At 44.1% G+C, this 23,509-nt stretch overlaps 1 protein-coding gene across 3 annotated transcripts in view; it reads right to left on the reverse strand.

Moving 5' to 3' along the window:
* Positions 1-605: 605 nt before the first annotated feature.
* The window catches only part of fkbp6 (FKBP prolyl isomerase 6), a 79,341-nt gene continuing 56,437 nt past the window's right edge, over positions 606-23,509 (reverse strand). For all 3 annotated transcript variants that reach the window (XM_072243056.1, XM_072243054.1, XM_072243055.1), the window contains exons 8-10: positions 22,026-22,135; positions 20,126-20,211; positions 606-1,131 (exon numbers count right to left, since the gene is read on the reverse strand). In XM_072243056.1, coding sequence (XP_072099157.1) covers positions 20,151-20,211; positions 22,026-22,135 — 171 coding nt within the window. In that variant the 3' untranslated portion in view covers positions 606-1,131; positions 20,126-20,150. The remainder of the gene's footprint in view (positions 1,132-20,125; positions 20,212-22,025; positions 22,136-23,509) is intronic.

Below are 23,509 nucleotides of genomic sequence, written 5' to 3' on the forward strand. Positions count from 1 at the left end.
ACTTCCTGCACAGGTTGCTGTTTTGTTTATCAGATTCCTTCACACATGACTCAGTTCTAGAGAGAGCGCTATAATCCATCCAATAACCCTTCCTGATTTTCAGGAATTGGGCTGACCTCATGTGTCACTGTAATTTTGGGAACCAATTAGTTCGAGAAGACAACACTGGGTCCATGACCTTTTATTGCTTTAAATTCAGTAAAAGCTCTCAGCCAACGGACCGAAGGAGCAGTTCTGAGTTAGATAAAACACCAAGGACTCTGATTTAATGCACAGAAGCAGACAAAGGAAGTACCCTGGGGGCTGGTTACACCATTGACCTGAACTGGAAATATGAGTTTACACAGGGTGACAGAAATCTGGCTGAGGAGGTATCACACTATTACAACAGAGGCAAGCAATCCAGTTTGGGTTGAACTTTCCATTTAAGATGTTGCCTATGCTCATAAAATTAAAAATACAGTTTAAAATATTTAGAAGGCTGAAAAATTAGAACAAGGCCAGTGAAGTACCAAACTCCTTATAACAACAGTAAATTCACAAGGATGGTCTCCAAGCTGTGCATATTTATCCATTTCATTGAAGCTTTGCAATTGTCAGACAACTTTCGTAATCAAACAGTTTATTTAAAGCAAAATTAAACAGAACTCTTGGGAACAACATATACACAGAATAATGTCTGTCAGTTTTGAGTTGACTGATTTCTTTGAGATCACTGTTACCTCTCCACCAGTGTGTAAGAAAACATCCACTGCACCAGTGGTACATGCACACTTAATATCTAAACAATGACAAATAACTTGAGAGCTTATTCTTGTAAATCAGATTACTCAAGGAGCATACAACTTCAACCAAGTAGCTCATGGGTTTCAAACGAAATGGAGAATACACACGGGACATTTGATGTTTGCAGCAACACTTGTACATTGTCCCAGTTAGTTCCCAATAACTGCAGAGTGCCGCTACCTGAAACATACTTGTTGTATGGGAAACATTTAACCAATTTTAAGCAAGTATTTTAACATATTTCAAAACGCATTCCACTTGAAACATTTTAAGTTTTATATTTAGTATTGTCTCTGTACGAAACAGATTCCATTCCTCCACTGCATCATCAGGTCTGCTGAAGCCCTGTCAAGAAAAGGAGAAGTATCAGCAGGAAACAAATCACTTTAACATAATTCAATCCCAAGGGCTTGTTCCAACCTAACCTATTGGGAAGGAACTGGTAGAATCAGCACAAAACATGGGAAAATCTGCAGATGCTGGAAGTCCGAGCAGCACACGCAAAGTGCTGGAGGAACTCAGCAGGCCAGGCAGCGTCTATGGAAAAAAGTACAGTCGACGCTCAGATTGCAGCAGAGAACACAGGGGGAGCAGAGGGCTGAAGGGTTTCGGCCCGAAACATTGACTGTACTTTCTTCCACAGATGCCGCCTGGCCTGCTGAGTTCCTCTAGCATTCTGTGTGCGTTGACTGGTAGAATCAGGGTGATTTGGCTGCCTTGTTAAACTCTGCAATGGCACCCGTGGGCGACAGAAAGAGCAATCAATTACTGTGGGTCCAGTCAATTATCCAGTACGCAGGTTAGTTTGAAACTACTCTCCTTTAGATGTAACTGACTGTTTCCTTCTATTCCACTGCTTCCTCCCCCTGCAAGGTTTCATTCACAGTGTGACTATAGACATTTAAAGCAGGAGAGACGATATTTCCTCACACAATGTAAACGAGCAGAAATCTGTTTAACACTGAGAGAAAAGTGCTGGAGGGCCACTGGGAGAATTTCCTGCTCGTACTACTGTCACCGGTTTTGTTTTTAATCCAACAAGCAGATGGGATCTCAGTTTGATTCTCAGCTGTAAAATGGAGTACCACCTCTGGATTGTACCAGATTAAGTTCAGAGGGAATAGAAGTTTAAACCGCTCTGATGACCAAGATAATTGAATACGAAGAACTACTGGGTAAAAAGATGAGGGATTAAATAGCTTGGTAGAATGCAAACTTAACTAGGAGAGACTAGCTGACTGCATCAAATTTGAACACGTTTCTGCAGTGATCGGTGTTGGAGGCTCCAAGGTCTGATTTAGATAACAGACCTTATAAACACAAATGCTTTAATGTTGATCATTCAGAAAAAACAACTGTAAAGAAGCATTTTACTCTAACCATTCTCCACAGTGTATAAAGGCTTGTCAAGGCATGCGGAAGTTGCAGAAAAAACTAATTGGATGATTGTACAGCAGAAGTCTTGGGTGGTATAGGATGAGGCAATCAAGGAAAACAGGGCATGGCGTAACGTGCACAGGCACTGGAGCACCGCAAAAGGACATGGAAATGGAACACTGGAACACTACAAAAGGACATGGAAATGGAACATTGGAGCACCACAAAAGGACGTGGAAATGAAGACAAAAAGACTGCAGATGCTGGAATCTAGAACAATAAGAACAGAACACTAAGAACATAACATGTTAAGCAGCATCTGTGAAGGCAAAGGGCAGAAGTTGAGACCTAGCATCAGGACTAAGAGGAGAAGAGAAAAGATCACCAGAAGCTGTTCAAAGGGAAGATACCCAGCATGAGCAGTACAAAGGGAAGGATTGCCAGTATATACGGTGTGAAGGGGGAAGACAATGAGAAAGACGAAGCACAAAGGAAGATGAACAAGAGGTAAACACTGGAGGAGTGATTGAAACCAGACATTAGGATAGCTGAGAGATAATGTAAGATGGGAGAAGATTACTGAGATAAGGCAAGCACGATTCCAAAAAATTACAAGATAAGGCAAGCATGACCTGAGGTTTGTATGGTCAAATGGATTTGAACATGGGGCTTGTTAGAGAGTTGAGGTTTGTTAGCTTGACTGAGCAACAGGGTATAGGAGTTCAAATTAAACAGAAAAAAAAGTTAATCCCATTTCATGCTAACCTACCTTTGCAATGCAAGGGGCAGTGGTAGAAAATGTGGAATAAAAGCACAAGTGATACTTATTTTCATTTAAGATGAATATGATATATGTGATGCATAAACAAAGCATTCGTGAGTAAGCAAAAGGTGGTGAGAGAACTGAAACATTCAGCAGAGAATTACATAAGAAATGGGAGTGGAAGTCCGTCTATTCCTTTGGGTCACTTCTGCCAATCATCAAGAGTCATCCTCTACCTCAGTGCCTCTGCCTTGTCCCAAGGCCAATCATTGTTAATTCCATCAATGTCTAGATATCTATCAAGTTCTTTTCTGAGTGAACTCAATGATCAACCCTCCTCAGCCCTATAGGCTACAGAATGCCAAAGACACACCATCTACTGTGAAGAAATTTCTCTTCATCTTGAATCTAATTAGCCCACCCCTAAATCTCAGATTCTAGCCAGCCGGTAGTGTAGTGGCATCAGCACTGGATTTTAAGGCCAGTGGTCCCGGGTTCAAATCCGGCCAACTCCCTGCACGTTTTCCATCCACACCGGGTTGATTGGCGAGCTAGTGACTCGGCCTCGTAAAAAACAAACAAATGCTACGGAAACAGCAAAAAAAAAATGCCACCCAATGCACCACAAGGCGCGAAAAGGAACAAGAAAAATCTCAGATTGTGCTCCTGATATTGGACTCCAACTAAAATCAAGATCCTCCCTCCAAACAGCTTCTCAGGCCGTAAGAATGTTCAAAACAAATCCCACAAGAAATTGCTGCTCTCTTTAATAAATTTTAGAGAATACACACCTCATCTATTCATAGCTTGTCATGCAGCCAATTCAGCATCTCTGGAACCAGTCTAGTGAACCTTTGCTGTCCTCCCTCTATTGGAAGTCATTCATTCTTAGGTAAGGCAATCAAAATTGTACACAAAATTCTAGGCTTTGCATACACTTCCTTACTTCTGTAATACTCACAAAATGCTGGAGGAACTCAGCAGGTCAGGCAGCATCTGTGAAGGGGAATAAGGAATGAGGCCCACCATTGCTGCTGAGGTCCTGGAGCACCTTGCGTGAGTTTTTCAAGATTTCCAGCATCTGCAGATTCTTGTGTCTATTCCTTAGTTCTGCATTCAGACTGTGGTCAAGATTAAAATACCATTTGCCTTGTGAACACAGTTAAACTCTGAAACCCTCCTTGGGACTATGGTGGTGCTGGTCTACCAGGATTTCAGAATTTGTATGTCACTCCTATTAAAGGTCAGACCAACTTCATTAGATTTCTCACAACAGTTAAGCAAGTTTCTCAGCAAATTCACTGAATTTGAAGGGAGTAAGAAATATCTCAGCACTCTGTACCTCGGCTCCAGCTAGACACCTACTTCTTTCTGACCCCTGGTGTTCTGGAGCCTAATCCCAGCTCAGACTTCATACTCAGCCCATATTTCAGACCTTTTGCTGCATAGCTGTCTTTGTGCTCGATTCAACAAAATGGTCAAAACCAAAACAGATGAGGAACTGAACACCCACTGATGAGAGGATGAGATATATCTGAGTATGATGGTATCTATAGAATGTGCAGCGATACGCAGTCACAAAAACAAATCGTGTACCTAAACACAATTGAATCTTGACAGTATGCATTATTTTTGCTTCAAATGTGTAAAATGTATTTAACAAAGCAGGCTTAGTTACACTGACACTAGGATACTGATACATTTCAAAATCCATATTTTAATCAGCATGTTACTGCAGTGAAGAGAACACCTCTTCAACTCAACACTAATAATCCAGGCAACACACACAAAATGCTGGAGGAACTCAGCAGACCAGGCAGTATCTATGGAAAACCCAGATAAGTGTGAGGTGGTTCATTTTGGTAGGTCAAATATGATGGCAGAATATAGCATTAATGGCAAGACTCTTGGCAGTGTGGAGGATCAGAGAGATCTTGGGGTCTGAGTCCATAGGACACTCAAAGCTGCTACGCAGGTTGACTCTGTGGTTAAGAAGGCATACGGTGCATTGGCCTCCATCAACCGTGGGATTGAGTTTAGGAGCTGAGAAGTTATAGCTATATCGGACTCTGGTCAGACTCCACTTGTAGTACTGTGCTCAGTTCTGGTCACCTCACCACAGGAAGGACATGGAAACCATAGAAAGGGTGCAGAGAAGATTTACAAGGACATTGCCTGGATTGGGGAGCATGCCTTATGAGAATAGGTGGAGTGAACTCAGCCTTTTCTCCTTGGGGTGACGGAGGATGATAGGTGACCTGATAGAGGTGTATAAGATGATGAGAGGCATTGATCGTGTGGATAGTCAGAGGCTTTTTCCCAGGGCTAAAATGGCTAGCAGAAGAGGACATAGTTTTAAGGTGCTTGTAAGTAGGTACCGAGGAGATGTCAGGGGTAAGTTGTTTGTTATTTTTTATGCAGAGTGGTGAGCGCGTGGAATGGGCTGCCGGTGGCGGTGGTGGAGGCAGAAACGATAGGGTCTTTTAAGAGATTCCCAGATGGCTACATGGAGCTTAGAAAAATAGAGGGCCATGGGTAAGCCTAGGTAGTTCTAAGGCAAGGACATGTTCGGCACAGCTTTGTCGGCTGAAGGGCCTGTATTGTGCTGTAGGTTTTCTATGTTTCTATGAAAAGAGTACTGCCGATGTTTCAAGCCGAGACCCTTCCACAGGACTAGAGGAAAAAAAAACCTGATTCTGACTGCAGCTGTCTTCATCCACTTTTTTGTTTGGAGATGTCACAATTCATTTGTGGCTTTAAATTAGCATCACAGTTGCCCCTCCTATGGTTGAGAATCTTTTTCTCCTCCAGTCTTGCCGAAGGGTCTCGGCCTGAAACGTCAACTGTACTTTTTTTGTAGATGCTGCCTGGCCTGCTGAGTTCCTCCAGCATTTTGTGTTGTGCTTTGGACTTCCAGCATCTGCAGATTTCTTCTTGCTTGCAATTTGACTAATTATCCAGGAATAACCTTCCCAATCTAACCACTCAACTCCACTTTTCAGATTTGTGTAGTAGTAGTGGCAGAAAATGTACAGTTTGAAAATCTAATTCAAATCCAATCAGTAGAGGTTGACTCACTTGTGTGAAGGCATAATTAGTTATCACCTCCAAAAACTTTATACAAAGTAGGAGCCATGGCACTAGGCATCAGAGTCCAGCTATCACATTCAAATTATCAATTGCAGGAGATTACTGGGATATTTCTCCATGAAACAGAATATGCTTCAGGACGAGCTTTATGGAATGACAATCCACCGCTTAAACCAAGGCCGGCCAGAGTTTATGGACAATGTGTCCTTTTTCCTTTCTCCTATGCGGAGATCACAGACTGTCCAGTCTCCAAATGATATGATTCCAGTCGCTGACCTCAGGAGCCTTCTCGCAGCAGCCTCCTCAGTTGTACTCGACGATCTCTGCCGAGTCACAATCTAAAAGCACAGCCATGCCAGTTTGAGGAATTTTAAATATAAATCCCACCACGTTACAAAACTGCTCCAATATCAGGTGAAGTTTTACTACTGAAAAATTAGAGGTATGCTTTGAACCATTTCTGCTCATTCATCTAATTCCATTTAAAATTAAGGTTTTATTTGGTATGTAACTGACATTTTATTTCTCTCAATCAATAAATAAGTGATTCAAAGCTGAGAAAAAAAAATCACATTCCATAAACAGCCTTGGAGTTGGGTTTCTGCCCTGCAAGCAAAGTAGTTCTAAACAGGCATGCTGGTGCTGTCAAGAGAAACAATGGCCACAAGAAGAATGTTCTCCGTCGAACAATCAAACTACACCATGACAACAAACTACCCCTCAACCACAGGAGAGGCAAATGTGATGCTAATTTAAAACCTCACCTGAATTGTGGTACCTCCTGATAAAAAGCCGGAAGGAGACAGCTGCAGTCAGAATCAGGTTTAATATCACTGACGTATGTTGTGAAATTTGTTGTTTTGAGGCAGCAGTACATTGCAACACATAATTAAAAAAAACTATACGTAGATATATACATACACACACACACACACACACACACAAAGAAAATTAAATTAACTAAGTAGTGCAAAAAGAGACGCAAAAAAAAAAACAACTAAGGTAGCGTTCATGTGTTCATTGTCCATTCAGAAACCTGTTGGTGGAGGGGAAGAAGCTGTTTCTGAAACATTAAGCATGTGCCTTCAGGCTCCTGCACCTCCTCTCTCATGGTAGCAATCAGAAGGGGACATGTCCTGGGTGATGGATGGTGCCTTTTTGAAGTATCGTCTACCAAAGGCGTCCTGGATGCTGGGGAAGCTAGAGCCCATGATGGAGCTGGCTGAGTTTGCAACTTTCTCCAGATTTTTCTGATCCTGTGCAGTGGCCCCCTCCATACCAGATGGTAATGCTCTTCAAGAACATCTGTAGAAATTTGTGAGCGTCTTTGGTGACAGACCAATTCTCCTCAAACTCCTAATGAAATAAAGCTGCTGCCATGCCTTCTTTGTGACTGCATCAATCTGTTGGACTGAGGATGGGTCCTCGGAGATGTTGACACCCAGGGACTTGGGACCACTCACCCTTTCCATTTTTGATCCCTCGGTGAGGACCAGTGTGTGTTCCCTCAATTTTCCCTTTCTGAAATTCACAATCAATCCCTCGGTTTTACTGACATTAAATGCAAGGCTGTTACTGTGACATAATTCAACTAGCTGATCTATCTCTCTCCTGCATGCCTTCTTGTCACCATCTGAAATTCTGCCAACAAGGTGTCAGATCTCTTGGTGGGAGAGCATTTTGGAGGTAGTGACCAGAACTCTATCTACTTCACTATAGTGCTGGAGAGGGATAGGAGCAGACAATTTGGGAAAACATTTAATTGGGGTAGGGGGAAATATGCTGCTATTAGGCAGGAACTTGGGAGCATAAGTTGGGAGCAGATGTTCTCAGGGAAATGCACGGCAGAAATGTGGCAATTATTCAGGGAATATTGAGGCAGGGAAAGGATGGTAGAGTTAAAGAACCACGGTATACAAGGTATATAGAAAATCTAGCTAAGAAGAAAAGCTTTCGAAAGGTTCAATAAACTAGGTACTGTTAGAGCCCTAGAAAATTACAAGGTTGCTAGGAAGGAGCTTAAGAATGGAATTAGGAGAATCAGAAGGGGCCATGAGAAGGCCTTGGTGAGCAGGATAAGGAAAACCCCAAGGTATTCTACGTAAAGAGGAAGAGGATGAGCCATGTGAGAATAAGACCACACAGGTGCGATGGTGGAAATGTGTGCATGGAGTCGGAGGCAGTAGCAGAGGTACACAATGAATACATTGCTTCAGTATTCACAAGGGAAAAAGACCTTGGCAATTGTGGGGATGACCTACAGTGGACTGAAACACTTGAGCATATAGGCATTAAGAAAGAGGATGTGCTGGAGTTTTTGAAAAGCATTAAGTTAGTTAAGTCACTGGGACCGAATGAGATATACCCCAGGCTACTGTGGGAAGCGAGGGAGGAGATTGCTGAGCCTCTTGCGATGATCTTTGTATCATCAACAGGGACGGGAGAAGTACCGGAGGATTGGAGGGTTGTAAATGTTCTCTTGTTCAAGAAAGGGAGTAGAGATAATCCAGGAAATTATAGACCAGAGAGTCTGCCTTCAGTGGTGGGAAGATTCTTGAAGAATATTCTGAGGGGCAGGATTTATGAGCATTTGGAGAGACAAAATCTGATTAGGGATAGTCAGCATGGCTTTGTCAAGGGCAGGTCCTGCCATACGAGCCTGATTGACTTCTTTGAGGAAGTAACAAAACCCATTGATGAAGTTAGAGCAGTGGATGTAGTGTATATGGATTTCAATAAGGAATTTGATAAGGTTCCCCATGCAAGGCTCCTTCAGAAAGTAAGGGGGCATGGGATCCAAGGAGACCTTGCTTTGTGGATCCAGAATTGGCTTGCCCACAGAATGCAAATGGTGGTTGTAGATGCATGGAGGTTGGTGACCAGTGGTGTGCCTCAGGGATCTGTTCTGGGATCCCTCCTCTTTGTGATTTTTATAAATGACCTGGATGAAGAAGTAGAAGGGTGGGTTAGTAAGTTTACTGATGACACAAAGGTTGGGGGTGTTGTGGATAGTGTGGAGGGCTGTCAGGGGTTACAGCGGGACATTGATAGGATGCAAAACTGGGCTGAGAAGTGGCAGATGGACTTCAACCCAGATAAGTGTGAAGTGGTTCATTCTGGTAGGTCCAATTTGAAGACAGAATATAATATAAACACTAAGACTCTTGACAGTGTGGAGGATCTGAGAGATCTTGGGGTTCGTGTCGATAGGACACTCAAAGCTGCTGCGCAGGTTGACAGTGTTGTTAAGAAGGCGTATGATGTGTTGGCATTCATCAACCATGGGACTGAGTTCAAGAGCCGTGAGGTAATGTTACAGCTATATAAGACCTCAGTCAGACCCCACTTGGAGTACTGTGTTCAGTTCTGGTCGCCTCACTTCACCACAGGAAGGATGTGGATACTATAAGAGAAAGTGCAGAGGAGATTTACAAGGCTGTTGCCTGGATTGGAAGGCGTACCTTATGAGAATAGGTTGAGTGTACTTGGCCTTTTCTCCTCGGAGCGACAGAGCATGAGAGATGATCTGATAGAGGTGTATAAGATGATGAGGGGCATTGAAGGTGTAGATAGCCAGAGGCTTTTTCCTAGGGCTGAAATGGCTAACACGAGGGGGCATAGTTTTAAGGTGTTTGGAAGTAGGTACAGAGGGGATGTCAGGGTAAGTTTTTCCACACAGAGAGTGGTGGGTGCGTGGAATGCACTGCTGGCGGCGGTGGTGGAAGCAGATACAATAGTGTCTTTTAAGAGCCTCTTAGATAGGTACATGGAGCTTAGAAGAATAGAGGGCTATGTGCTAGGGAAATTCTAGGCAGTTTCTAGAGTAGATTGCATGGTCGGCACAACATTGTGATCTACCGTGATGAAATACTTTTGAAACATTGGTCATGCCCAGAATCAACTCCTGCCTAGGCAAGAACTTGAACCCACTGCAATTTGCCTATCACCACAATAGGTCTACAGCAAATGCAATCTTACTGGCACTCCACTTGGCCTTTGATCTCCTGGACAATAGTAATATCTACGTCAGGCTGCAGTTTACTGATTAGAACTCAAAGTTCAACGCAATAATACCCTCAGTTCTAATCAATAAGCTCCAAAACCTGGGCCTCTGAGCCTCCCTCTGCAACTGGATCCTTGATTTCCTCATCGGAAGACAACACTCTGTGCGGATCAGAAATAACATCTCTTCCGCACTACCAATCAACACTGGTGCACCTCAAGGATGCGTGCATAGCCCACTGCTCTCCTCGCTCTATGTCCACGATTGTGTGGTTAGGCACAGCTCAAACACCATCTATAAATATGCTAATGATACAACTATTGAACATGGGACATAGAAATTTACAGCATATTACGTGCCCTTAGTCTGCACAATATCTTTTGATCAGAAATTTAGTCAAATCTCAACCTGACTGATTCACTTGAAGCTTTTGACTTCAGATGGCTACCCCTTTACATCTAGCCCTAGGTTTAAAAAGCAGCTGCAGTAATCTCCACATCTGTTGTAAGCCTAAAACCTCTGTCAGCAAAGCTCGTGATCAAACCATAAGGCCAAGGAATGTTTCAGGGTGCCTCGAGTGGCAACTCGTGTAGCAGCAGAACTCTCAATGGATACGATTAAGTATTTCCGTTTCAGCCTGATACAGCTAAGATCACAACTGCTTCCAAGGTCAGTAGAGTTAACAAAGATGTCTTAATGCGATTAAATGAACTATCGCTGCTTAAAACTGACGGAAACAAAGCCGGTTGTGGACGGACTCCTCGCTGGATTCCACGCAGAAAACGTGGCTGCAGGTCAGGGATACAAGTGCGTTTAAGGAAACGGGTTTTTTAAACTCCCAATACCGACTACCTTGCTGGCAAATGTGCAGCCTCTGGTGAATAAAATCGATGATCTCAGAGCCAGGGTGCTGAATCAGAGGGACACTAGGACCGCGTGTGTCCTTTGTTTCACGGAATCCTGGTTAAGCCCTTCCTTACCAGATGCAGCGATTCAGATCGACAGATTTACTATACGCCGTCAGGACAGATCTATACTGTCTCTCAAAAGCAGAGGTGATGGAGTATGCCTCATGATCAACTCTTCTTGGTGCACAAATATATCACTGCTGTCCCAATTCTGCTCATGAAATCTGGAATATCTCACAGTTAAGGGTTGTCTATTAACCTACCACAGGAGATTTCCAGGATCATTTTGGTAGCAGTATACATTCCACCTCAGGCCAATGTCAGTCATGCTTTAGATGATCTGAGCAATGGGATTAACATGCACGAAACAGCACACACTAACACCTTCACCATCGTTTTGAGGGATTTTAACCAGGCTAGTCTGGGGCGGGGGGGGGGGGGATATCACTAAACGATTACCATCAACAGATCACTTGCAATGCCAGACACAATGAACCATTGTTACACCACCATCAAGAATGCCTACCATGCTATACCACACCCTCACTTTGGGAAGTCTGAAAGCTGTACTTCTAATCCCTGAGTATAGGCAGAGACTGAAGACTGCAGCACCAGCAGAGAGGACCAAGAAGATTTGGACAAGGGAAGCACAGGAGCGCTACAGGATTGCTTTGAATCGGTGGACTGGACTGTATTCGGGGATTCATCTTTGAATCTGGATGAGTATGCTGCAGTTGTTACCGACTTCATTAAAACCTGTGTGGGTGAGTGTGTGCCTACAAAGACTTACTGTACATTCCCAAACCAAAAGCTGTGGATGAACCAGGAGGTACGTCATCTGCTGAAGGCTAGATCTGTGGCATTCAAGTCTGGCTACCCAGGTCTATACCAGAAAACCAGGTATGATTTGCGGAGGGGGATTTCAGGGACCAAGAAACAAGCTTGAACGAGTTTGGAGGAGACATCAGATGCACAACAACTCTGGCAGGGCTTGCAAGACATTATTTCCAACAAAGCAAAACCCAATATCAAGAATGGCAGCGATGCTTCACTACCAGATGAACTCAATGCCTTCTATGCTCGCTTTGAAAAGGAGAATACAATTACTCTGTGAAGATTCCTGTTGCACCCACTGACCATGTGATCTGTCTCAGAGGCTGATGTTAGGCTGTCTTTAAAGAGAGTGAACCCTTGCAAGGTGGAAGGTCCCGCTGGAGTACCTGGTAAAGCTCTGAAAACTTGTGACAACCAACTGGTGGGAGTACTTAAGAACATTTTCAACCTCTCATTGCTACGGACGAAAGTTCCCACTTGCTTCAAAAAGGCAACAATTATACCAGTGCCTAAGAAGAATAATGTGAGCTGCCTTAATGACTATCACCCAGTAGCACTCACATCTACAATGATGAAATTCTTTGAGAGGTTGGTCATGACTAGACTGAACACCTGCCTCAGGAAGGACCTGGACCCATTGCAATTTGCCTATCACCACAATAGGTCAATTTCAGATACAATCTCAATGGCTGTCCACATGGCTTTAGACCACCTGGACAACACAAACACCTACGTCAGGATGCTGTTCGTCAACTATAGCTCAGGGTTTAGCACCATCATTCCCACAATCCTGATTGAGAAGTTACAGAACCTGGGCCTCTGTACCTCCCTCTGCAATTGGATCCTCGACTTCCTAACTAGAAGACCACAGTATGTGCGGATTGATGATAACATCTCCTCCTCGCTGACAATCAACACTGGTGCACCTCAAAGAGTGTGTGCTTAGCCCACTGCTCTGTTCTCTATATACCCATGACTGTGTGGTTAGGCATATCTTAAGTACCATCTATAAATTTGCTGATGATACAACCATTGTTGGTAGAACCTCAGGTGGTAATGAGAGGGTGTACAGGAGCGAGATATGCCAACTATGGAGTGGTGCCGCAGCAACAACCTGGCACTCAACATCAGTAAGACGGAAGAGCTCATTGTGGACTTTGGGAAGGGTAAGACGAAGGAACACATACTAATCCTCATAGAAGGATCAGAAGTGAAGAGAGTGAGCAGTTTCAAGTTCCTGGGTGTCAAGATCTCTGAGATTCTAACCTGGTCCCAACATATCGATGCAGTTATAAAGAAGGCAAGATAGCGGCTATATTTCATTAGGAGTTTGAGGAGATTTGGTATGTCATCAAAAATACTCAAAAACTTCTATAGATGTACTGGGGAGAGCATTCTGACAGGCTGCATCACTGTTCGGTATGGGGGAGAGTGCTACTGCACAGGACCAAAAGAAGCTGCAGAAGGCTGTAAATCTAGTCAGCTCCTTCTTGGGTACAAGCTTACAAAGTACCCAGGACAACTTTAGGGAACGGTGGCTCAGAAAGGCAGCGTCCATTATTAAGGACCTCCAGCACCCAGGGCATACCCTTTTCTCACTGTTACCATCAGGTAGGAGGTGCAGAAGCCTGAAGGCACACACTCAGCGATTCAGGAACAGCTTCTTCCCCTCTGCCATCCAATTCCTAAATGGATATTGAACCCATGAACACTACTTCACTTTTTAATATATTATTTCTGTTTTTGCATGATTTTTAATCTATTTAATAGAAACTGTAATTGATTTACAATCTATTTATTTTTGCTTTCTTTCTTCTATTTTATGTTAAGATTATGAGGACACACAGTCCACTTTTATTGTCATTTAGTTATGCATGCATTAAGAAAATTGCATTGTATTGTATGTATTGCATTGAACTGCTGCTGCCCAGTTAACAAATCTCATGACACACGCCGGTGATAATAAAGCGGATCCTGAATCTCTCCATCTCAAGCAAACACAATTGATAAGTGACTGCCAACTGTGTCCAAATCTATCCGAGAGTTCTTCAAAATTCACAACTGTCGTTTGAACATCCTAGTTCATGGGAGAATCTTTTGGGACTAATGAAAATTATATCAAATTACTTCTACTTTTGCAGTGGGAAGAATTTGACGAATCCCTGTGCAGATAAAACATATTGTAATCTTTTACCAGTTCCATGGAATTAGTATAAACTATTATTTATCTGTATTCATTTTCAGTCCTGTAACATTTGACTGGTTATGCCAGTGCACCTGTGGCAAAATTTGTAAGAACCAGAAGGGGCTTGAAAATCCACCGGTCAAGGATGAAGTGTAAAGAGCAACAGAGAGCACCACAATGCGCAGATTCCCAATCTGGTGAGACAGAGGAGGAGCGGGGTCAGGAAACACCCCACAGTACCCAGAGTCTCCGCGTGGTGCAAGCTGTGCATCCCAACATCACATCTCAGACTGAGTGGATCAGATGGCCCAAAGCCTGCCAGACAGCAGAGTGGCAAAGATTTGATGAGGACATAGATCTAGTGTTGGAAACAGTGGCCGAAGGTGATGTGGAGAGGAGACTGCAGATAATGACAACAGTGATCATAACTGTGGCAGAACTGGAAGCTAAAAGCAGACCTGGGAAAACAGCTGCAGTTTCCTCCCCACATCGCAGAGACTATATTACGGCCCGACACTGTGTTGTGGTCTGACCCATCGAAACACGTTCTTATGCTTGAGCTTACCGTGCTGTGGGAAGAACGCATGGAGGCCGCCTACGGTCGGAAAAGAGCTAAGTATGAAGATCTGAAGAAGAACTGCCAAAGAAGAGGCTGGAGAGCAAAGTGTTGGCCCGTGGAGGTCGGGTGTCGTGGCTTTGCAGGCCAGTTGCTCTGCGAAGTATACACTGCACTTGGAATCACGGGAGAGAGAAGAAGGAGAGCCATTTCTACCACCACAGATGCAGCAGAGAAAGCGTCAAGGTGGCTCTGGCTAAAAAGGACAGATCAGTGGGTTGCTGCTAGGGCACAGGCCGGGGTCTGATCAACCCCGGTCAGGTCGCCTGGGCGAGGGTGTATGATGTTGTAAGACCTGAGACACCTGACGACCCCAGGTAACATCACTGATGACGTGCCCTAGCTTAGCATCATGCAGATGTTTCTGTAAGAATAAGAACCAGTCTCGTAACACTTGACTAGTTATGCCTGAACTGAGGTTTGATGCTGCAACAGTTCACTAAAGGTCATAGGCACGTAACAAAAAGCCTACTACCTAAAGGCTTTTCTGTTCATAATCCTAGTTTTAAAACCTACAGCTAATCTAAATATGAAGGTTCACAAGGATACCCTCACATAAAGCACAGCAAATGGAATTCAACTCCAAGCCAGTAAGGACATTGGAAAAGTGATGCAGTGGGTAAAGTGATAAAGCTGCAACAGATAGTTTACAACCCACTGCAGCTTAATTCATAGCTGCTAAACTCGCCTTCCTCCAGATATTTCCTGCACTAGACTGGCAGAATGGGAGAGCCTTGATTCAGTGGCCACTAGTGTGTACATGGAGTGAACCCACAGGACGTCCTTTGCTGTGCACTAGGCAGTCATGTCCATTCCGTCCTTATCTTGCTCCACAACAAGCCTTGTGGATACCCAAGAGCACTGGTTCATATTATACCTAAAAAAAAAGAAAGACTGGAAGAACATTCCCTTTTAAAGTGGAGAGAAGAAAGCACTTTTCATGAAGTTCACAAGCTACTTCATCAGCGCTCTTCTATTGCGTCAGGAGCGAAGCTATTCCCAGGCTATTGTATTGCAGGAACAAGCCCAGACTTGGGCAGACAGTCAGCCAATCTGCCTAACCCAGAAATAGAACTGTTTACCCACCACTGGAGATTGAAATAGTGAGGGGTGGGTTTGAGCAGAACTGGTTTCTCACACCTCTTCAGTTTAAACTCGCTGAATCAGCCCAGTCACATCTACGTGAGATCAGCAGGATCAAGCGGCGGGTACAAGTAGATAGGTGGTAAAGACAGAATATGGCATACTTGCCCTCATCAGTTCAAACTTATTATCGAAGTATATAAAACCTCGAGATTCATCTTCCTGCACGTACCCACAAAACAAACACAATACAATCCATGAAAAACCACACACAAAGATACTAACAAGCATCCAATGTACAAAGATGACAAACTGTGCAAATAGTTAAAAAAAATAAACAAACAAAACACAGAACATAAGCTGCAGAAACCCCAAAAGTGAGTCGGCAACTGTGGGTCAATTCAGCGCTGAGGCAAGTGAACCTGTTGTAGGAGCCCAATGGCTGCAGAACAATACGTGCCCCTGAACCCGGTGGCATGCGGCCCAAGATCCCTGCACCTCCCACTTGATGGCAGCAGCGAAAAGAAAGGGAGATGGTCAAGCACAGGTACTGTCGAAAACTGGCTTCTTTTCCACTCTCTGGCTTTGACGCAGCATCCCCCAGTGATAGCTGCTCTGACAATGGGTGCAGCTATAATCGAGAGTCAAGTTCGTCCGATCCTTCAGATCATAAAATTGCTAGTTCATTTAGATGGTCCAAAAGTACTTTTCTTCAAGGGATTGCAGAGATTGTAGTTCAGAAGTACAGTATGTCTAGTGGAGTATCTGGTAGCTTCCTGAGCCAGCCACAAACTGCTGCTGTATGTTGCCAGTGCTATCTTGGTGCTCAATGCTGGAACACTGAGTACAAAAGTTGGGAAATCTCATTAAGGCGGCAGAAAACTTGGGTTGGGTTAAATTTGGATCATTGTGTCACCAATCTACATGTAGGATGTGGATGCTTTGGAGAGGGTACATGACAGGCTCATTAGGATGCTGCCTGAATTAGAGAGCATTAACTATAAAGAAGTTGGATAAGCTTACAGCGTTTTCTCTGGAGTATCAGAAGCTGAGGGGTGACCTGATAGAAGTACATAAAATTATGAGGCACACAGATACGATATAGTCAGAGTCTTTATTCCCCAGGGTGGAAATGTTAAATACCAGAAAGTGAGGGGAGAAAAGTTTGAAGAAAAAAGTCTCTCTGGTGCTTCCCATTCCCTCCCCTCCCACTTTTCCCAACCATGATTGCTTCCTTCCCACTCTGAGTTCACAAAAGAATACTTTAGATAGAACAATGATTAAGCAGCAATATCCTGAAATATATAGAATGATGACACAGCTGAGTGATATATATTGGCCCGGAGAACTTCATCGCCCTTTAAATTTTCCCAGGAGGAAAAAGAGGTCTCAGTTTAGGGGTAAAGCACTATCAGATACGTCAAAGTAGCACAATATAATCAAATCACTGAAATTTGGACCCACAACCTTCAGACAGAGGGAAATATGGAACAACTGAGCCAAAGCTGACAAAAGATCTTTTTAATGAAAAGGGACACAGTTGGTTAACTAACACCTTTAATTTCTCCAAATGACCTCAACATGCAGCTTGGCTGTCAGCCTCCCTCTTCAGCCTGAATGAAGGATGTATAATACAGCTTTCTGTCAAACTTTCTCTCATAAGTAATTACAAAATTCACAAAAGGTGAGATGATGATTAGTGCTAAGGCCCAGATACAGCATGCAGTGTGCTTAGTGGCAAAATAAAAACTTTCTGCACTCTGCCCAAGACTAATCGCTTTAACAAAATGGAGATTGTTGACTCCATCGGAGCCGGCCAGCACAAATACAAGGCGGTAGTGAGCGGACGACCATGTGACTCAGCTGTTGCTGTGCTCATGGTCAATGCCAGCGAAGGACGAGGAGAAGAAAAGGCAACGGTTGCTTGAGAGTTGTCACAAATTTGTCCTGGCTGTCAGCTATGTGAGCTGACACAGAGGCAGGTATTATAATAACTCATGCATGGGATGGTTTCTGATGAGTTAGGGCTTGCAGAATTATTGGCAGATTAAACTACTGGAATGAAAGGGACTTGGAACAGGAAGTGGAACATGGTGTAAATGGAAATGTGTGCCTTGGGCTGCAGGACAGGCGATAAGTGGCTACTGAAGTTCAATGGGATCCAGTTCAGGGTCGCCTGCTGCGAATACAAGACAGATTAAAGCCAAATTAGCCTCAAGAGGGGACAGTAAAAAACTGATGCTCTCCTTCAAAGAGTTTCGTGAATAGACTGAAAAACTAACTGAAGCAAATACTTAATGACCACAGGAATAGGACGTTCCTAATTTTTATACGATTGCCATGAACCAAGACTGGATCAATACATCAAGCAGCAAAACAGTCCTCTCAGGCTGAGACCCTTCGTCTGGACTGATGAAGGGTCTCGGCCCCAAACGCTGACTTTTCCACAGATGCTGCCTGACCTGCTGAGTTCCTGCAGCATTTTGTGTGCTGCTCGGATCTCCAGCAGCTGCAGAATTTCTCCTGTTTGAGCAATATTGTCTTTACTAGATAGTCCGGCTGGTCTGAGGAGTGGGAAGAGGGTAAAGTGGCAAAAAAAAGAACATTCTGTTCAAAGGGCAACAAGAATGTAGCTCAGCAGATATAACAGTTAACTGCCGATGCAACAATAAACACCTTAGAAATGTATTTGGTAACAGTTTGGTCCTGGGTTTGAGATAGAATTGTCTGTTGGTACATTAATGTCAGGAGCATAGTGAAGCGTGTGCAGTTTCCGCTAAAGAAATGTTGTGTTCACAGACTCAGTACATACTGCGGAAGCAGCAGAAGAGCCACCCAACATCAACTCTACAAGTATGTGGCCAATTTTACAGTTACACCAACAAAGCTGGGTATACCGGACTGGGCCCATGCAACCCCCTCTGGAATGGCGCTAATCTACAGGAGAATGGGAAACTGTTCAACCTCTGCCCTCTGCTCCAAAACTAAACTCATTGCAAAATGAATCAGCTGTAATTCACAGCTGAGATTTGAGTGTTTGCGCACTCAGAGGCTGAGTTAATGACTCATTCCCTGAAGCACTTGAGAGAAAGGAATTTCAGTGCCTTCAAAAATCAAGATTCTCAACCAGCCTAATCTGCAGCACAACACCACGTCCTTCACAATAATGTTACAAAAAAAATGTAACCTGCTTCTTACGTTTTGGGAGCCTACCACTTAGTGAAGTCAGACACTGATGAAATTCATGATATAGCCAGTGCTTCAGTAGTCTTTACCCACCTGAAAATCAACATCTCAAATATACCACTGCACTCAGTCTGCAAGTCAGCAGCCATCTTCCCTCTCGTGTACGCACCAGGGATATGGACTGCCTACGTAAAACACTGGAAAGGTACCCTGCAAAATCCCCCGAATCTACAGGCAGGATGAATGAAGCAATTCCAGCATCTTTGCCCAAGCTGATGTCCTCAGCAGAGGCTCTAACTACACAGCCAGTGGGGAGGATGCCTGTCCAACACTACATTCCCAGACAAGGAACGCTATTTGAGCTCTCCTATCAGATTCCTTCTTCTCCAGCCTTTTACCTTTTCCTCTCTTCACTTCCCAGCTCGTTACTTCATTCCCGCGCCCCCCCCCCACCCACTGGGCTTCACCTATCACCTTCTAGCTTGTACTCCTTCCCCTTCCCTCACCTTCTTATTCTGGCTTCTTTCCTCCTTCCTTTACTGTACCGACGAAGGGTCTCAGCTCGAAATGCCGACTGTTTAGTCATCTCCACAGATGCTGCCTGACCTGCAGAGTTCCTCCAGCATTTTGTGTTGTGTGTGCTGCAGAGGATGCTCCTCAAATCTCCCTGTACAAGAATCTGACTCCTTGGACTCGGAAGAATCTCTGACCCCTGGCTAATGAAGAGTAAGGACTAGCTTTATTTGTCACATGTACATCAGAACATGCAGTGAAATGTGTTATTTTGCATTAATGACCAATACAGGCTGAGGAGTGTGCTGGAGGCAGCCTGCAAGTGTTACCATGGGTCTAGCACCAACAGAGCATGCCCGCAACTCACTAACCTCGCCCACACGTCCTTGGAATGTGGGAGAAAATTGGAGCGCTTGGAGGAAACCTACACAGTCATGTGGAGAACATACAAACTCCTTATAGATGGCCATGGGAATTGATCCTAACTGGTGATCGTTGGCACTGAAAAGTGATTACACTGACTGCTATGCTAAGTGTCCGGGAAAGCACTGAAAACCTCAGGTCTCTTTGGTGGAGGCATGCAGAAGCCTAGTAAAAGAGCAGGAGGCATATACACACTGCCCACTCAGTCATCCTTCAAGTATCTCCTGTCTCCAGGGCAGAGTCTGTGAAACTCACACTGACCCCAACCACCTCAGAACTGCCGTGGAAGTCAGCCATCACTGACCGTGACTAAGAGCACAGACTCTGCTTAAATAGGAAGTAGTCACTAATTACTCACCTTTGTCTCTCACTATCAGAAGCTCCTAGGCAGCAAACATCCTGCCACAGATTTCCTTCTCCTTCAAGTTCCACTCTCGATAACAGCTGCGTGAAAAGAAAAACGATTAAAATGGAGAAATTCTGCAGCTGGAAGCTGGGTGCTTTTAAGTATTTATCGTGGATAATTCTACTTTCTATTGGTCACCACCTCTTCAATTCATGGCTAATTTTCAGTTATCTATAAAAATACAAGACCTGTACCATCCTGACCAGTTTCTGAAGCAACGCGAGTGGGTGACAGTGACACAGAACGTTTCCCAGCCACTCTACTCCCAGATTAGGGCAATAAAATATTTATAACAGTTTGTTTTAAAATCATAAAATTAGATCTAGACCAAATCAAGCCAAGTCACAGGGATGGTAATGTAATGATTGATAATTTAAGTTTCCTGCACAAGCTTCTAAGACAGCAGCATTACAATAGGGATACAGTGGCTCACTATTAAACATCTACACTTGTCCTCTGTTCCTCATGGTGAAGCTCACCAGCTCCACCTAGTGTATGATCAGTATATTAAAAATGATAAAAGGCACATTTGTTAGGCAGCCACTCAGGAATGAGGATGCATTACCCATGCATCACTAGTGCAATCACTCAAGTTGAGTATGATGTTCTGCTAAGCCGTTGTCTATTAGTGGGTTCTCAAGTGGCAGTAGAGGCCGATCCAGGATCCTCACATTCTGGTGCAGTGTGGACACGAGTACGTGGTGGCTGTGGTTAGTGGCTGTTCAGTCTCTCCTTCCACGGCTGTCGTGTATTCTCTGTGGCGCAGCAGCGGTCGGTCTCTAATAGCGCAGCTCCCTCTTGAAGAGATTTCCTCCGGGTGGATCTACTGAGTGCAATCGCTTCCCAGTTTTTAGATGTAATTTCTTCAGGTTGATTTTGATGTTATCTTTGAAGTGCTTTCTTTGCCCACCAGGGGCTTGCTGACCTTTCTTTGGCTGGGGGTAAAGGATCTGTTTGGGGAGACACGAGTTACGCATCAGGATGCCATGACCTACCCATTGGAGTTGGTGTTGCTTTATTGTGGTACATTACTCCAGGTTAACAGCAGCATTGCTGAGATGTGTGCAGTGTTAACAGTCAGCTAGTTTACCAAATGCTGGCTCCTCCTGGACTTCACCATGAAAAGCAAAGAGATGCAGAAAATACTGAAAGACTTCATAAAATGTGCCCGTGTTTGCCAGTAAATTTCCTGATGTGGTTTACAGAAAATCTTTTAACATTGAACAGTCTATGAATTTACCATGAAAAATACCAAATCCCACATATCTACATTTCATAGAGTCAAGGCTCAATCCAAGCAAGATAAAATTACTACTACTACTGCTATATCGACTCAGGCCTAGGGGGCTGGCGTCGGGCACGGTGACAGACTCTCCACTTCTCCCTCTCCCTCATCAGTGTGTTCAGTTCATCTACATTAGCCGCGCCGCTGTCTTCTAGGAGCGTGTGGACCATAGTCTTGGGAGGGCGCCCAGGGTTCATCCTCCCGTGCTTGGGCTCCCATATGATGACTAGGCTGGCAGGTAGCTTGGGGTGGCGTAGACAGTGCCCCACTAGTTGCAGTCTTCTCGCCTCGATAACATTACTACCCCGATAATATATCTAAAATAGCCATACCAAAAAGTAAAAAATGTGAATTCTCTTTTATGAATACAAGCAGCACAGAGGTCGTTTCTTGGCGTATGATTCCGACCCAACTGGAAAATCATGTGCTCAGTTCTCTGAATTACTTCCCACTATGGGCAAAGCTCCCATACCAAGTCTGAAAATGGTGCCAGTCTTATTTCAAATGTTCAAATTACTTCCCCATACAATGGCCTGCAGATCAGAATTTTCTGGGACAGACTCTCACCTATTCAGTTTCACCAGGGCACTGTTGATGTCAGGGTTGAATGGCTCCAGTTTCTGTGCTTTAATCAGGAAATCTCTGGCTCTGTCGTACTCCAACGTTAGCAGGCAGGCCTTGCACAGGACAAAAGCAGTTTGGTTAGACACGAGAAGGGTTACATACAACTGCAGTCAGAGTAATACAGTGTGAAATGGGCCTTTTAGCTCAACTTGTCCATGCTGACCACAGTGTCTTCCTCAGCCAGCTCCAGTTGCCTGCATTTGGCCCATGTTCCTCTAAATGGGATCCCAGCCCGGGATCCATGATCCCTTGCTTAATGGCATTGGTCCATAATATAAAAAAGGTTGGGAACCCCTGCTCTAAACCTTTATGCAAGTATTCATTAAAATGTCTTTTAAATGTCATCGCTCTACCTGCCTCAATTTTGTGTACAGACACACACACACTCTCAAATGTACACACGCACACACACTCACACACACACAAACACACACCCTTGTCATTCTGCTGTCTTTGTGCTGAGTGTGCTCACTTCAATATCTTCCCCCGTTTATTCTTATAATGGGTTGCCTTTGTGGTGCTTTCTCACCAAACACTTTGGAATATTTCATTGTTTTAGTAATGGGGTGGTGTAAATGTGTACATATTCTTTGTATACTGTATTTAAGGTAGATACTTCAGCCTATTTTACCGTAGATGCACCGTAGATTGTAACTACATTGTGGGGGACATCATATTCTGATTCCTGTGCAGTCTTAGGTTAACTTTGTTGGTGATTAAAGATGATGTGTCCTGGTGCCTAGAATAACAAGGCGGAACACTCTCAGTAGGACGGAGAGAGACTGAGCTGCACACACAAAATGATGGAGGAACTCAGCAGTGCAGGCAGCATCTATGGAAAAGACTGAACAGTCAGTGTTTACTCATTTCCATAGATGCTGCCTGGCCTGACGAGTTCCTCCAGCATTTTGTGTGTGCTGTTTGGATTTCCAGCATCTGCAGATTTTCTCTTGTTTGTGCCAGGAGTTCACACTGGGCAAAATAGTGTGGCACTCTTTATAGTGTTGTCTAGCAGATAGCTCTTTGTAAATATTGGAAGTTTTCTTCTCACCATTTTCCCGAAGCTTTGTCAGTTTGATTTTTGACACACTGAATAAATACCCTTGCACGAAAGTGCAAAGCAACTCCAGCTATTTTGCTTCGGACATAACCCAGGTATCATCACAAAACACAAATTCAGCCTGACTACTTTGATTCCATTCTGGGAGCCTCTGACCCACCACAAATCGCACCCTAGCAATAACGTATCTAAACATATCTCAGAAGAGAGGTATGTGGAGGAGCAGTGCAGAAGGGGATTGCAGTCGTAGAGAAGGATATAAACAGGGTACTGAAGAGATAACACACCATGCAGGAGTGTTACAGTGGGTGTAGGAAGCCTTTGGCAATCATTCACTCCCAAGGCACTGAAAGGATTAATTGTTTAT

The sequence above is a fragment of the Mobula birostris genome, chromosome 25 (assembly GCF_030028105.1).
Source record: "Mobula birostris isolate sMobBir1 chromosome 25, sMobBir1.hap1, whole genome shotgun sequence".
NCBI classification, from domain to species: Eukaryota; Metazoa; Chordata; class Chondrichthyes; order Myliobatiformes; family Myliobatidae; genus Mobula; species Mobula birostris.